This window comes from Brugia malayi (assembly GCF_000002995.4).
Source record: "Brugia malayi strain FR3 genome assembly, contig: Bm_v4_Chr3_scaffold_001, whole genome shotgun sequence".
NCBI classification, from domain to species: Eukaryota; Metazoa; Nematoda; class Chromadorea; order Rhabditida; family Onchocercidae; genus Brugia; species Brugia malayi.
Genome location: NW_025062477.1, coordinates 13728858 through 13744992, shown reverse-complemented (window position 1 = coordinate 13744992; position 16135 = coordinate 13728858). Strand labels below are relative to the sequence as shown.

Sequence of the window (16135 nt, the reverse complement as noted above, 5' to 3'; positions counted from 1 at the left end):
TATTGATAATGCTCATTTCATTTATGATCATGATTTATCCATCTTGCCATATTTCCACCCTTTCTATGATTACTATGCATTGAAGTATTAAAAGATTATTGCTCAAGGGAAAATTTTTTCTATCTTTCGAACATTTTCTAGAAACAACCGACAAAGATATTTTAAAATGAAAAAAAAAAAAAAAAGAGGTAAAAATTATAAATGAATGAATTTAATTGATCAAAAAATATCAGTATTTTTCGTTTTCCTTTAACACTTCAAAAGAAAATTGTATTTTATTTCATCTTTGATTTTATCACAGTTTTATGTAATGATTATTGTGTTAATTGTTTATGATTGATCCATTTTTGAGAAGAAGAAGAAGAAAACAATCATATATTGTTATAGTGAAATTATAAATTATTTGATATATTGTTTAAATTATTGATAGTCAAATTAAAATTACTATCGTATTTATCATATCAGAGCTTTTTGAAATAAAATTTGCGTATTTTATAAAAATTTAGCTTACATGGGAAACTTTTTTCTTTTTTTTTTTTTATTATACTTTATCACTTTATATTTTAATTGGGGAATTGTAAATAAGTCATACTAATGATTATAGTATAAGTGTAAGATAATTATACTTAAAAAAAAAAAAAAAAAAAACAACTAACTTTTATTTGTTACTTTCATGCTCATTATTATTATTATTATTATTATTTTCTTGATGCCACATTATTGTATCATTAATTTTACATTTTGAATTAAAAATTAGAAGAAAATAAGCCCGCTGTTTGTTACTAAATTTTATGGAAAAGGAATCGATTGTCTTGATTGCTTCCAAATTGTATCATAACCATTCCTCTGGAATTGTTTTTCTCGTTGTTGCTGTTGCAAAAACATTTCAATTTTTTCACCCAATGCACCTAAAGTAAAATAATACATATTTATTACTTAAAATAACATATTTAAAAAAAAAAAAAATCTTCGTTTTTTAGGAAATAATTTACAGTATAACATTTCTATCATAAATAACTTACCATTTTGAATACTATTCCATATTGGACGTAAGTCATTTACGTTTATTTGTGAAGTGATTTTTTGAAGTGCATTTCGAATGTTCCATAATAATTCTCCATTATTTTCCTATTTTAAAAAATAAATAAATAAATAAAAAGTTTTTCCATTTATTCATACACTTTTCTTTTTTGTTCATCATTTGTAACAAATTTTAAAATTACCAATAATTGAGTGGCGCTATTTTGATCAGATGTTGCTATTTGTCGATGTTGTGGTATCACTGTACGATCTATTGTTTGATATGGATTCCAATTACTACTATCATAATTTGTTAAAATTCCAGAATTGGAAGAAACTGATGTTGATAAATACCATGGTATTTTACCTCATAAAATTATTATAATTGAATTATAATATGATAGTCACTAAATATTATGATTTTTTGGTATTATCTTTTGAAAAAAACTTTTTCTTTATCATCTGGTATCTTATCATCTTTTGGAAAATGATAATACATACATTAGTGATATCAATAATCACTGCTGAAGATATTATTTTAAGTATTTTTGATATATATCATCTTTTAAAAAATGAATAATGCATACGTCAATGATCATATTTAATAATATTAATAATTGATGTTTAAAGAATTTTTAATAATTATTTATAGTAATGCTTTGATTATTAATTCAAATTAATTTTTATACTGAATTTTATGTCATGCACAAGAAATTTTTTTTACCACTTCTCCTTAGATGGCCAAATTCGGTGGCGCAAACTGCAAATGCAAGTGTATACCATAACATCAACCATTGTAAGAACATCCTGGAACCATAACTGTAAATGCTATAAAATGATTCAAATTTCTATAATAGCTAATCTCAATTATTGATTATTATATTATTATTATTATTATTTTAAAATAATAATGATAAAATATAATCAAAGGAAAAAATAGGACATTATTCAAATTAAAAATTTTTTTAAGCATTTTTTTTAAAACATTAAAAATACATTTTTCATTATTAATTACAATATTAAATTTGAAATTTTTATATTTTTTTTTTTTTATATAAAAACTTTCTTTTCGTATTTTAAAAAAAAAAAATTTAAGACCAAAACTATACTTTTAATTACTAATTTATTTTGATTATTTTTTTTTTTAAATCATTTATAATATGTAAATATAATTGAGGAAGAATAAATGATAATAATGTAAAGTAATTAGATTGAAATAAATTAATCTATTTCTAACAATTTTACACATTATTACTACTATTACAACGATATAACTATGATTACTAATAACAATAAACGAGGAAATAGCAATCATTGAGGAAATGAATGAATAAAATGTCAGAATGATCGACCATTTCAATTCATTTCAATATTATCCTTTCGTGATGTTTAATTACTTTACAATGTATCGTTGTATCTTTGTTTGTAAACATTACCCATTATTTATTAGTAAGAATAGAGATTGTCTCTTAAGTACACACATACAGGTATATACACATATATGTACATACCGATACACACTGACACGCACACACACGTACGTACGTACACACATTGACAAACACACACACACACATATGCGGTTAGCTAGATATAATTGATTCTTAATTTAGTATTTAGTAATAGGGGATAGCAACTATTAAAATAATAATTATTATTATGATGATGTTAGTAATCGTAATGATAATGGTGATGGTGTTGATAATAACGATGGTAATGATAGTGATGATAGGATGGTGATAATGATGATGACAGTAATGATGATAATAATAATGATGACGATGATGTTGATGATGGTGATGATAATGATAGTAATGATGATGATGATGACGATGATAATGATAGTAACGATGATGACGATGATAATGATAGTAACGATGATGATGATGATGATGAAAATGTATCGTGCAATACTTTTTAAGATTTGCCTCATCTTTGTGTACTTATATCATTATTTCTTGTTCCTCGTCTCATATCTTCTTCGTTAGTTGACAAACTGGTGACAAATTATGTTTGTATAACAGTATGCAGGTAATAGCATACGGGTAATATGCATTACATATATAAATACCAAATATCACACATACATTTGTTTTCATAAATTAATATAAAATTTAAAATAATTATTTAAAAAAGAAGGAACAAAATTTTTACATATCTTAAATGTAAATAAAATAACAAAAATTGATAAATGATTGGAAAGATGTATAAGAAGTTAAAAAAGATTTTAACAAACAAGAAAAAAAATTGAATTTGTCAATGATTTGCTTTTTTTTTTTTTTTTTTTTTTGCTTTCTCTTTTTTAAATATGTTACAGTATATTACAATTTAAATTTGAATTATTATTTCGTGAAATTTAATCATTGTAACTAATCGAACTGAGAAAAAATTATGGGAAAATTTCAGTTTTTCGAGTTTTTTATTTTTCTGATGAAAATTTTGCTTTTGTTTCGTCCATTCTTTGTGATACTATTTTATCATCCTTTTTTTTTTTCCTCGTGACTTCTCTCCATTTGGTTAATTTTAATTTTACTGTTAAAAGATTTATTAAAATTTTTTGTTTTCTTTTTTTCCTTTTTTTCTTGTTTCGTAAAAAAAAAAATCCAAAAACTTGAAGTTTAATGAGAAAAAAGAAAGATATTTTAAAGATTGAACATTTTTTATAAAAAAATATAAATGTATGTACCGCATGTATATTGTGTGTTATTTTCTCTCATTACTTTTATAATATTTAAATTTGTTTTTTAATTATCATATTAATTGCATACTTTTTGAGCAAATAAACAAGTTGTGCAAGTTTTCGCTTTTCATTTTTTCTTTTCTTTTCTTCTATTTTTCTCATGAGATAAAAATTTTTATTTAAAAAACATTTCACGGAAAAATACATTCTTTTTTTTTTTTTTTTTTCAATAAAAATTCATTTTCCTTCATCAATTAACAGTTTTTTCTTTTTTGTTTTTTTTTTTTTGCTTATTTATTCCTTCGAAATTTGAAAAAAAAATTCGAAAAAAAAAAATTAAATTTGAAAGAAATTCAATTTAGGAAACAAAATTATTTGTCAGTGAAAGTAATTATTATCATTTATTTTTGAATAATATTATCATTTTATTGTTGTTAAAAAGTCCTTTTATAGATTTTTTTTTCATGAATTCTAATCTTTTTATAGATTTCTTTTTTTTTTTTAGCAGTTTTTTAAAATACATTTTAATTTTTTTGTAGAATTTTTTGTGAATTTTAATCATTTTATATATTACAGAATTTTTTACAAATTTTTTAAATCTTATTTATTAAAATTGCGTTTCCAACATGTAAATATGTCATACTTTATGAAGGTGTAATATAATCAAAAATGTCAAATAAATTCAAAATAAACTTATGATATTAATGAAATTTAATTTTATGAGTTTATTAAACAAACAATCATATTTTAATTAAATGTATTGTATAAATAACAAAAATTGATATTAGCTGTATGATTTTCAGTAATTTCTTTTTATTAATATGTGAAATTAATTTTTTACTGATTGTATTTGATTGTTTTATTAAACTGAATAAAAATAAATTAAAATAAAAATAGATTTGGTTTTTTTTTTTTTCTTTTTTCTTTTGCTTTTGTTTGCATCAGATTTTGCAACATCTGCATGCATATTTAGCATGCAGAATTTTTTTTTTTTAATAATTAAATAGAAATTTAAAAATTGAACTTTTCCTCACTTTTTTTTTTTTTTTTTTTTTTGTTTACAATCAAAAAAATTTTTCATCGTTTTAAAATGCAAAACAATTTCTTTCTCATTTGTTTTTTTTTATAAAATATGAATAAATATTCATATAAATAGTATTTTTTTTTTGCAGTAAAGGAAAAAAAAAAAAACAAAAATGAAAATTATATTACATCTTTTTTTTTATTTTTTTTTTTTGAGGGGAAAAATATAAATTTATATTTTTTATTTTATCTTAACAAAATAAGATAAAATAAAAGTATATTCATACATTTTTCATTCGCATCATTTCATATTATAGAATTGAAAAAAAAGAAAACGAATACTTTTATCACACTTCAATAATGTTTTCAGAAAAAAAAAAAAGAAAAATGAAATAAAATAATTCTTTTAATTTCCTTTTCCTTACTTTTTCTTTTGCTCTTTTTTTTTTTCACATTTTTACTAATTCTCTGTCTTTTTTTTTCTTCTCCATTATTTTTATTTTAACAAAAAAGAAAAAAACTTTTAAAATGAATCAGTGAAAAATAATCTGTTAAAAAAGTGGAAAAAAGGAAAAATTAAAATTTTCATATTTAATACAAAATAAAGTTTTATTTGCAAAATAAGTAAAAAAAAAAAAAAAAAAAAAAGCAAAAACAAAAATCAAAGTAGTACTTTCGTTTCTTTTTTTTCTTTTTTATTTCCTTTTGCTATATGAATTAAACAGTTTTTAAAAAGTTTCATCTTTCAATTTATTATTTCCTTTTTTTTTTTTTTTTTTTAATGATAAAATAAAAATTTTTTTCAACTTTTTGTCTTTCTTTTTCATTTTCAAATAATTTGATAAAATTTTTATGCATATCATTTGATAGATTTTAAACTTATATAAGAAGCATAAGTTATTCCATATAAAATTCTTGCAAATTTTTTTTTTTTTTAATTTCTAATTCATTTTAAATAAATTTAGTTGAAATTATTAAAATGTATTTGAAGCAATTAAAATGTACTTTTAATTTTTTTTACTAAATCTTTATCAAATTATTAATTTTTACAACTGTATGAATTTTTAATTTTTTTTTAAATTAAATCCGTCCTATATTTGTTTATAATTAATTTATTACCTTACATGAATTTTAAATATTAGTAATTGCACCCTCTTTTTTTTATTGTAAAAGTTAAGATTTGTTGATAATTTGATTTTTTTTTTTTTTTTTTTTTTTGTTGTTCAGTAATTTTTATTAGCAATTTTTTTTTTGTATGTTTGCAATTTCCTTTTTCGTTTAATATTGACAATTTCTTAAATTTTTCATTTTTTAAAAAATAAAAAGAAAAAAGGAAAAAAAAATTGAATTTTCGCAATAAAATTAAAAATTGTATTTAAAATAGAAATTTCAAAAAATAAAAAAAAATAAAAATAACTGTAATAATAATTATTTTTTATTTTTGTATGTTTAAAGTAAATAAAATGTTTTTATTTTTGTATGTTTAAAGTAAATGCATTTTTAATCATTTAACAAAATAATATGAGAGAAAGAATGATACAGAGAGAGAGAGAGGGAGAGAGAGAGAGAGAGGGAGAAGGAGAGAGAAGTGAAAGTAAAATTTATCAGTTTGATTATTATTTATCGTTCCTTGTCAATTTGTGTTCACTAAGTGACAATTAGTGTGATGTATTAGATCTGTAATTTAATTAGCATTTTCAAAGAAATAAAAAAGAAAAATTTCTAAATTTTTTATTTCAATATGTAACATTAATTTAATGTTTATTTCTTTCACTTAATTTGATTAATTAATTAATTAGTTAAGTATATCTCATATTTGATATAAAATAATTTCATTTCTATATTCCATTTAAAGTATACATTAATTCAATATTATTGTAGCTGCTAAATTAATTAGTTTATAATAACTGATTTCATTTTATTATTAAATCTGTTCAAAAATAATTGATACATATAAAATTTCATATATTTTATAATAAAATATACTTTTAAAAGAAATTTTAACAAAATAGTAAAAAAGCAAAAAAAAAAAAAAAAAAAAGAAACTATTATCGCATTTTTTCTTTATTTTTACACCTTAAATTATTATAGAAAATAAATTCGCAAAAAGGAAAAAATTTTTCAATATAATAAAAAAATTTTTATTGTTAAATTTTTCTCCTATCATTTTTATATTTCTAAATATCATAAATTATCATAAACCAATAATCAGTTGCCATTATCAATTCCAAATATAAGTTTAATGGATTAATATTGTTAGCATATTACTTATTTTTCCGCTTAATTATTGCTAAAATATTGCTATACATATAAGTATTACTTAATATTTTAATGAGTTAGTTTAATAAGTAAATAAAAGTAAAACAATTAATTTGGTAAATTAATGCAAAATAAAAAATTGCATTAAATTTATATTTTTAATATGCCTTTTTTTTTTTCAAATAATAATAGAGAAAATTTCATTGCGTTCAAATTTCATTCAAAATTTCTCTCAAAAAATCAACATATACATGTATGCGTGTGTATGTGTATGTGTGTGCATGTATGTCTGTATGCATATATGTGTGTGCATATGTATGTGCATGTGGATGCAGCTTTGTATGTATATATATATATGTGTGTGTATGTATGTATGTATGTATGTGTCATACATTTATAGTTGTCTAAGCGATTTTCAAATTGATTTATTAACGATGGAAAGAAATTAAAATGTGTTCCCTTTTTTTCAAAAAAAAAAAAAAGAAGAGAAATGTATGTGTTGGAATAATGCAAGTCTTTACAAAATATCTTATAAACATACACACATACACACATGCATATATATATATACATACATGTACGTACATACATACATACATACACATACATACATACATACACAGACAGCAAATGATGAAATGAAATGAACCGCAAAATGAGCAAATTTTTAACGTTACTTTTTCACTTTTCACTTTATCAAATTTAAATTAATTAACAAATAAATAGAAAATGTATGATATTTTGGAGAGAGACGTAATTTCCTTTTTTTTATTTTTGATTGTAACAAAAACATTTATTTGTTTCATTCTAAATGCTTTCAAAATGTTTTTTTTTTTTTTTTTTCTTTTTTAATTCTAAAATTATTCATCAAATGTGTTTATATTTATGATATAGTAAGGAATGAATGATATGAATGAAATATGTTTGTGTGCATTAGATCAACCGGTTTTTTTTTTTTTAGAATAAATTAAATTCTATCTCATTTCTAACAAATAGATTCTTTTTTTTTTGATTTATATATAAATAGATAAAAGTCAATTTTATGAATTTATTTGTAAATATCATTCAGTTAATTAATTAGCTAATTAATTAACTAATTAATTAATTACTAGAATAAAAAATATAGCTAGTTTTATGCAACAAAAAAAAAAATCTTTTTTTTTCCTTTTTTTCATCTGCAAAATATTAAAATAAAGCTTATTTACAAATTTTATACTTCATTTTACACAAATGCAATCATTGATGCATTTTTTTTTCTTTTCTTTTTTTTTTTTTAATAGAACGTTTATATTTTACTTTTGAAAAGCATTTTCAATTTTCAATTTAAAGCAATTTTTTTTTTTTTTCTGAGCATTCCAAAAATATATTTTTTCCATGAAGGAGAAATAAAAAAAAAGAAAGTGTGCTGTCATTTTTTGATTGTAAAAAAATGAAAATCAGATCAGTTCTCGAATAAACGAGTTGAAATGAATAATAACTGAGGAGGGAGAGGAAAAAAAAAAAGCGAGAGAAAGGGAATGGAAAAAGAAAAAAAGAAAAGAATGGAAAAAAAAAAAAAAAAGTGATTTTTGTTACAGTAAAAGAATACATCTGTTTTCTTTTATATAATAAAATTTGTTTTACAAATTTTAATATTACTAAATCTTTTTAATTCTTTTTAAATCTTTCATAATTTTCCCTTCATTTGCTATTCTTCTTTCTACTTTTTGTTATATTTATTTGTCATTTTGTTAGTTTTTTTTTTTTTTCAAGACAAATTTTTTTTTTCTCTTTTCCCTTAAAACATTTCATATGCTCTTTTATGGTCTTTCTATATGGCTCTTCATCTTCTAATATTTTCTTCAATTTGAACGAAATAAAATTAAAACTAAAAAAAAATAAGACCTCCTTATCTTTCTTTCTCTCTCGCTCTCTCTCTCTTTCCCTCTCCTTCTTCTTCTCTTCATTAAATCATAAAATCAAAGGTTGTCCTACTTACCCCTCTTTTCTTCCATCATCCTATAAGATAATGTATATATTGATGAAGCGTGTCCCCAATGTATGTATGCGCCTTTGCGCGCGTCTTTTGCGCGTACGTAAGTGCATGCTTCGCTCTATACCTACATATGTATGTGTGTATGTGTATGTGTATATGAGTGTATGCATGTCTATATGCATGCATGTATGTGTGTGCACATGTATGTCTTGTCTGTACATATGATGTACGGTATGTATGTGTATTATGTACTTACGTACGTGTATATGTGTCTGTGTACGTATACACGTGTATGTGTGTCTTTATCCAACATTTCTTTCCAACGAAAAGGAAGAAAATTATGAATCATAATTCATATAATGACTTTAATTATTTGAAATTTCCAAAGTGCCAAAATTTTCTTTGTAAAGTTCAAAAGAAAGAATTTTTAAAAATTTTTTAATGAAATAATTTTGCTTAAATTGTTAAATGATTGTATAAAGAATTGAAATGACAATGGAATATGCAAATGACAAATTAGATATTTAATTTTATTTTCATAAATATTATAGTTGTATTCAATTGATCAATGCAGTAAAAAAAGTTTAATCATTGGTTAATAAAATTTATCAATAATTAGTATTGTTTATTGGTATGTGCTATATAATAATAATAGTAGTAATAGTAATAATAATAACAATAACAATAATAATAATAAATAATAATAATCATGATAATAATAAATAGTAGTCTTATCACATTCCCTATTAAATTTATTATTAGCACTGCTTTTATGTTCCACTGTGTAAGTAATCAATTAATTATTAATTTCTATGATTAATAAGCTATGATTGATATTTATGTTTACATGTGTTGAAAGAAAGATTAATTTCATTTCTTCAATCATTCATCAATCATTTCTTATCTTTATATATGTTTAAGTGACATTATAATTTATAATTAAACATCTTTAATTATATTATAAATAAAAATGCTAAATTTATACTTAATGAAAATTTCGACCATTTGATGTACATTTTTTTTTTTTTTTACTATTTAATTAACTATCAAATATTTGCAGATAAAGGAGACAACCATTGATTTATAAATGAATTAGTGAGAATAGAATGAAAGAGAAGGAAGGATGAAATTATAATATAATCTTTGATTTTACAGAAATGAAATGATGTGTTGATGAAATTAATAATATTAGTAATGATGATAATGATGTGTTGATGAAATTAATAATATTAGTAATGATGATAATGATGTGTTGATGAAATTAATAATATTAGTAATGATGATAATGATGTGTTGATGAAATTAATAATATTAGTAATGATGATAATGATGTGTTGATGAAATTAATAATATTAGTAATGATGATAATGATGTGTTGATGAAATTAATAATATTAGTAATGATGATAATGATGTGTTGATGAAATTAATAATATTAGTAATGATGATAATGATGTGTTGATGAAATTAATAATATTAGTAATGATGATAATGATGTGTTGATGAAATTAGAGTAACTCAGAATTAATGCATTAATTTCTTAGCCATTTTGAATAATGAAGAAGTATTAATGGTTTTGTTAATTTAAAAGATTAAATAAGCCAATAGACTTTTCCAAGTTATCTTCCTAATTTGATTGCATTTTGCCATTGTGTGTATGTGTGTGTGTGTGTGTGTGTGTGTCTGTATGTATGTATGTATGTATGTGTGTATGTGTGTTTGAATAATTGCGTTTATATGAATTTAGCTGAATTGAATTGAATCCTAAAATTACTGCAATAGCTAAATATGTTATGGATGGATAAGAAGGAATCCAATTGGGATTAAAGACAAATGAGCTTTGCAGAATGAATGGATTTTCAATGGAAGTTTAATAGCTTTACTCATTCAACTAATTACTTTTAAGACGACTTCAAACTGATTGATATTTGTTGTTGACGATGGTAATGATGATGATTACGACGATTAGTAATATTAATAATAAATAATAATGATAATAGTAAAAATAATAATAATTATTATTAATAATAATAATAATAAATGATAATAATTTACCTTTTTTTTAGAAAATGAAATTTAGCAGAGAATGTAAACGAAATAGCAGGAAGAGGAGGAGGAGAGGGAGGAAAAAATCATGGAAAAAATATAAGATTTAAAGAAATTTAAGAGATAAAAAGTTATGATAACAAGCAGATGTTAAATCAATTTTAAAAATTGCAAATTAAATAATGAAATTGAAGATTTTAATCAACTATTCATATGGTTTACGGTATGAAAATGATAGCTAATTATGCAAAAGGAAAAAATAATAATAATAATGGCAATTATCTATTATTGGAACATAATATAAAAAGTAATATTCATTACATTTGATAAGACTAAAATTAAAAAAGAAAAAAAAAACATAATAAGTGATGCTAATAAGTAATAAAAGTAAGTGATGCTAATAAGTAATAAAAGTAAGTGATGTGTAATAAGTAATCAAAGTAAGTGATGTGTAATAAGTAATAAAAGTAAGTAATATTGTAAATGCTAAAATGAGAATAAAAGCATTATAATTGGTAATACAAAAAGCAGAATAATTGATGCATAAAGTGAAATTGATTTTAATATAAATTATTAATATGTTGAGAGGAAATTGTCTGACATTATTTTCTGCTTGAATTTTAATTTTGCTTTATTAAAAGTTTGTGTTTGTTCACTTTTAAAATATTATTGTAAATGCATAAAAGATGGAGGAAAATAATGAATAAAATAATTTTAATTAAGATATTAAGTTCATCAGTTGTTTTATGTATGACTAATGTCTTATTTTTTTGATTTTTTTTTTCTAAATATTAGAAATGTTGAAATAAATTGAATAGTATTTAAACAAAATTATTGAAAATTTTCTATTCATTAATTATAAAAATAATTATTTTTTTACTTTTTTTTAAAAAGTTTTCACTCCAAATTTTCATTTCTTTTGAACTTTTACTTGTTCAAAAAAAAAAAAAACGAAAAAAGGAAGAAAGAAAGACTGACATAATTTCATTATTCATAGATTTTTTTTTTTTAAAAAAAAAAAAATTAACGCTTGAATGAATGAATTAATCAAATAATTTATTTAATTATTTCATTTACTGACAATTGTCAGTGCAACAAGTAAGATAATTTAAATCAAGATTTAAAATCAAAAAATTAATCAAATCTGGAATATGTTCATCTTATTGTATATGCTATTCATATATTTTTTTTTATTCATATAAATTAGATTAATAATTTTGTATCTCTAGCCGAATTAAATTATGCATTAAAATTTAATGTAAAGACATAATTAAAATGTGTAAAAATGTTTTTTAAAAAAAAAAAAAAATTAAAAATATGCTAAATTATATAGATATATATATATATATATATCTTAATTTTATTTATATATATTTAATTACAATGTTTTTATAACATAATAAAATTAACACATAAAATGATTTTAAAAAGTTAATTAATTAGGAATTGAAATGGTTTCAAATGAATGGCTATCTAAATACTGATTGAAAATTTTTCAAAAAAAACTTTGATAGTGTTATTTTTTTGATTTATAATTAACAAAAATTAAACCATTTATACTTTCTCTCTCTCTCTCTCTCTCTCTTTGTTTCTTTCCTCTTTTCATTTTTTTTTTTTTTTATTGTTAAATTTTACATATCATAGATACTTTTTTTTCTTCTTCCAGATTACTAAAAATTGATGTGAATGTGTATAATTCATTTATTTCATTTTCATTGAATTTGAAATGGGATAATTTAATTCCAATTCTTCTGAAAGCTTTTTAATATGAATTGACTGATTGACTGACTGAAAAGGTCATTGTTGTCTGATAGTTAACAATGAATTATTTGAATTTAAATTAGACAATAAACATCAAAGGTTAACTTATTATATTGGTCATATAATAAGCATAAAATTTATATTATTTAGTTCGAATCAAATTGATGCAATGAATAATTTTATTCATTCAATTAATAAACATATAATTATTTCATTTTATAATGACTATTTTTTTTTTTTTAAAAAAAATTTATAAAAATTTTCAAAATTAATTATCACATCGTCCAATAATTATTCCATTATTATTTGATACTTAATTCTAATGCTCTCTTTTTTCTCTTTCTCTCTCTCTCTCTCTCTCTGTCTCCCTCTATTTGTTTTTTATGAATATTTCAAAGTAGTAATTTTAATGATTTATTATTATTACTATAATACATTTTCAAAAAAGACTAAAAAAATCTTATTATTTTAACTATTATAACTAATAGAGAAAAAAAAAAAACGAACAATTTTTTAAAGTTTTTAAAAATTATTTAAGAGCTTTTTATTTATTTATTTATTTTTTCTTATTGATCATATTTCTTAATAATCTTAGTTTCCTAATAATGATTGCTATTTTTAATTAAAATTTTAATCGAGATTATTTTCATTTTTTGCTGTGTTTTCTTTTTTTTTTTTCAATCATTTAGGATAATTTTAATTAATCATTTAAGATTAACAATCTTAATTAATTAATTAATTAATCATTTTCAATAGTTTTGTTAACATTCATATGTAAAAAAAAAAAAAAAAAAGAAAATTAAAATTGCAAATACTTCAAAAAAAATTTTTTTTTTGAAAATTTTCAAAAATTGGCCCATTTAGAAATAATTTAAAAATTGAATTGAGAGAGCATTTTGCGCCATTTGCATCATTCATTCATTCATTCATTTCCCGTATTTAGTTTCTATCTATGTATATTTTTAACAAAAAAAAAAAAACTAAAATTAAAAAAAAAAAAAAAAAAGGGTGAATAGCCTTGATAAATAACATATAATATTTCTATTGCCCTCCTTTTTTCTTCCTTTCTTTCCTTTTTTTTTTTTTAAAAAAAATTAGAGAAAAAAATTTTTTTTTTTTTAAAATTGTCAAGGACAGAAAAATATCATTTGAATGCTCATAAATATAATCATTTTTTTTTTTTAATGATATCAAATAAATATGATATATGTTTAGTTCCTTTTTTCTTTTTTTTTTTTTTATTCATTATATATTTATTTATTTGTTTTTTTTCTTTTGAAATTATCAAAAATGCACAAAACAATAATTTTTCTTATTTTATTCCTTATACGTATTTTCATATTAATATTATTATTATTATTATTATTATTATTATTATTATTATTATTATTATTATTATTATTATTATTATTACTATTATTATTACTGTTGCTATTAATGTAGATATTATTAAAATAATATTTTTTCAGTAAGTTTTAATTTAATTTTTTTTTTTTTCAAATTCACCTCGAAATATTGAATTATTTTTTTTCTCCGTATTGATTGCAGAAAATGAATGTGTTTGCTTGTTTGTTTGTTTGTTTGTTTGTTTGTTTACTTGTTTGCTTTGTTTTTTTCCTGGAAAGAAAAAAAAAGAAATAATATTAAATATAGTTAATATTAGGAAGAAATGAGAATGCATTTGAGAATATATGAAAGTAATTATTAGAAGAGATTATGATGAGATTTTGAGTGTTTCAATGGAATGACCGATCATATTAAACGACGATGACCTTTTGAAAACAAACATAAATTGAATTTTCTAAAATTATTTTTAGTATTTTATTTCTTTCCCATATCAAAGTTAATTATCCGAAATTAAATTTTAATAAACGAAAATGATTTTATGAATTCATCGCAATTTTAACAACAGAAAAAAAAATCTATCAATTATATTATTTTTTTTATTACAAAATAAAAAAATAAGAGAAAGACAGGGTGAGAGGGAGGCAGAGAGAGAGAGAGGGAAAGAGAGTGAGAGGAGAGGAGAAATATAAAAGAGTAATCTTTGAAAATTTATAATTAAAATTATAATATCAGATAAATTTTGAAAAATTTAATTTTGAAATTAAGTTGCATTCTTCTTTTTTTTTTTTTGTTCCAAATTAACCTAATTTTTAAAATGATAAATAATGTTTTCTGTACCAATTTTGTTATATAACAAAAAAAAAAACAAAAAAACAAAAAACAAAGGAAAAATAAAACCAAACAAAAAGGACATTTCGACTTGTTTTTTTTTTTCTGTCATTTCTAAAATTTGGCCAAAATGAAAAATTGCTAATTGCTAATTATCACCCGTTTGTGTGCACTGATATAAAATTATTAACACTGTACTGGTATGTTAATTAATCACTCGTGACAACAAGTGATATTTTCTTCTCTCCCAACGGATTTTGCAATTTTGTTTGCTCTTTTAAAAATTTAATCATCAACGATTAAAAATTCCAAAAAAAAAAAAAAAAAAAAAAAAGCAGAGGTTTTTTTTTTATAAAATTTTCTAACTAAAAAAAAAAGTTGTTTTAAATAATAATAATAATTAATGATAATAATAAACAATAATAAATGATAAATAATAACAAATAATAAATTGTAACAATTAAATTTTCACATTATTTACTAATCGTTCTCTGAATTTCGATTTTTGATTTTTGCTCATTTCATTTATTTATTTGTTTATTTTTTTCAATAATTTTTTCATTTTACATATTGTTAAGCTGCAATTTTTTTTTTTATCGAAATTCATAATTGAAAAAGAAATAGCTATTATGAATGTGTAATAGCGAAGAAAATGATTAAATTTGGTGTGAAATTTTTGTTTATTGTTTTTCTTTTTTTTTAAAAACTAATATTTTAAATTAATTTCGTATTTATTAATTCATTATTATTAATTTTTTTTTCTTACCAAAATTTTAAATTTTAAAAATAAATTTTGCAAAAAAAAAAAAGTTAACATTTTATTTTTAGTTAGGAAAAAATATTTATTATTCATCCGATTTTCCTCATAACAACATGTCATTACAAAATGTCCCTTCCTTCATTCTTTAAATAATATCCCTTTCCTCTCTCTCTCTCTCTCTTATTATCATCATTCCTCTATCCTTTTTATGTTTGATAAACATTTTAATAGGTTAAGGAAAACTACTAACAGTTGTTTGGGAAATGAAAAAGATCAGAGATCTTGTTGATGTTTTTAAATTACCGCGTGCTTTTATGATAAATTATCATTGCTTATTTTTAATATATAAAATATCTTTTCAAATTGTTTACTTTTTATTACCTAGCTAAGTAATTAAATTACTATATTATATCTGTTTATTTATTTATTTACTGTAA

General features: G+C 20.5%; 1 protein-coding gene across 1 annotated transcript; it reads right to left on the bottom strand.

The window, feature by feature from the left end:
• Nucleotides 1-789: 789 nt before the first annotated feature.
• On the bottom strand, nt 790-1826 carry Bm8500 (Calsequestrin, skeletal muscle isoform precursor, putative; the record flags this gene model as incomplete). Its single annotated transcript, XM_043081104.1, has 4 exons — nt 790-908; nt 1023-1128; nt 1224-1387; nt 1745-1826. The coding sequence occupies 4 exons, from the start codon at nt 1824-1826 to the stop codon at nt 790-792; spliced, it is 471 nt and encodes a 156-aa protein (XP_042937038.1).
• Nucleotides 1827-16135: the final 14309 nt, after the last annotated feature.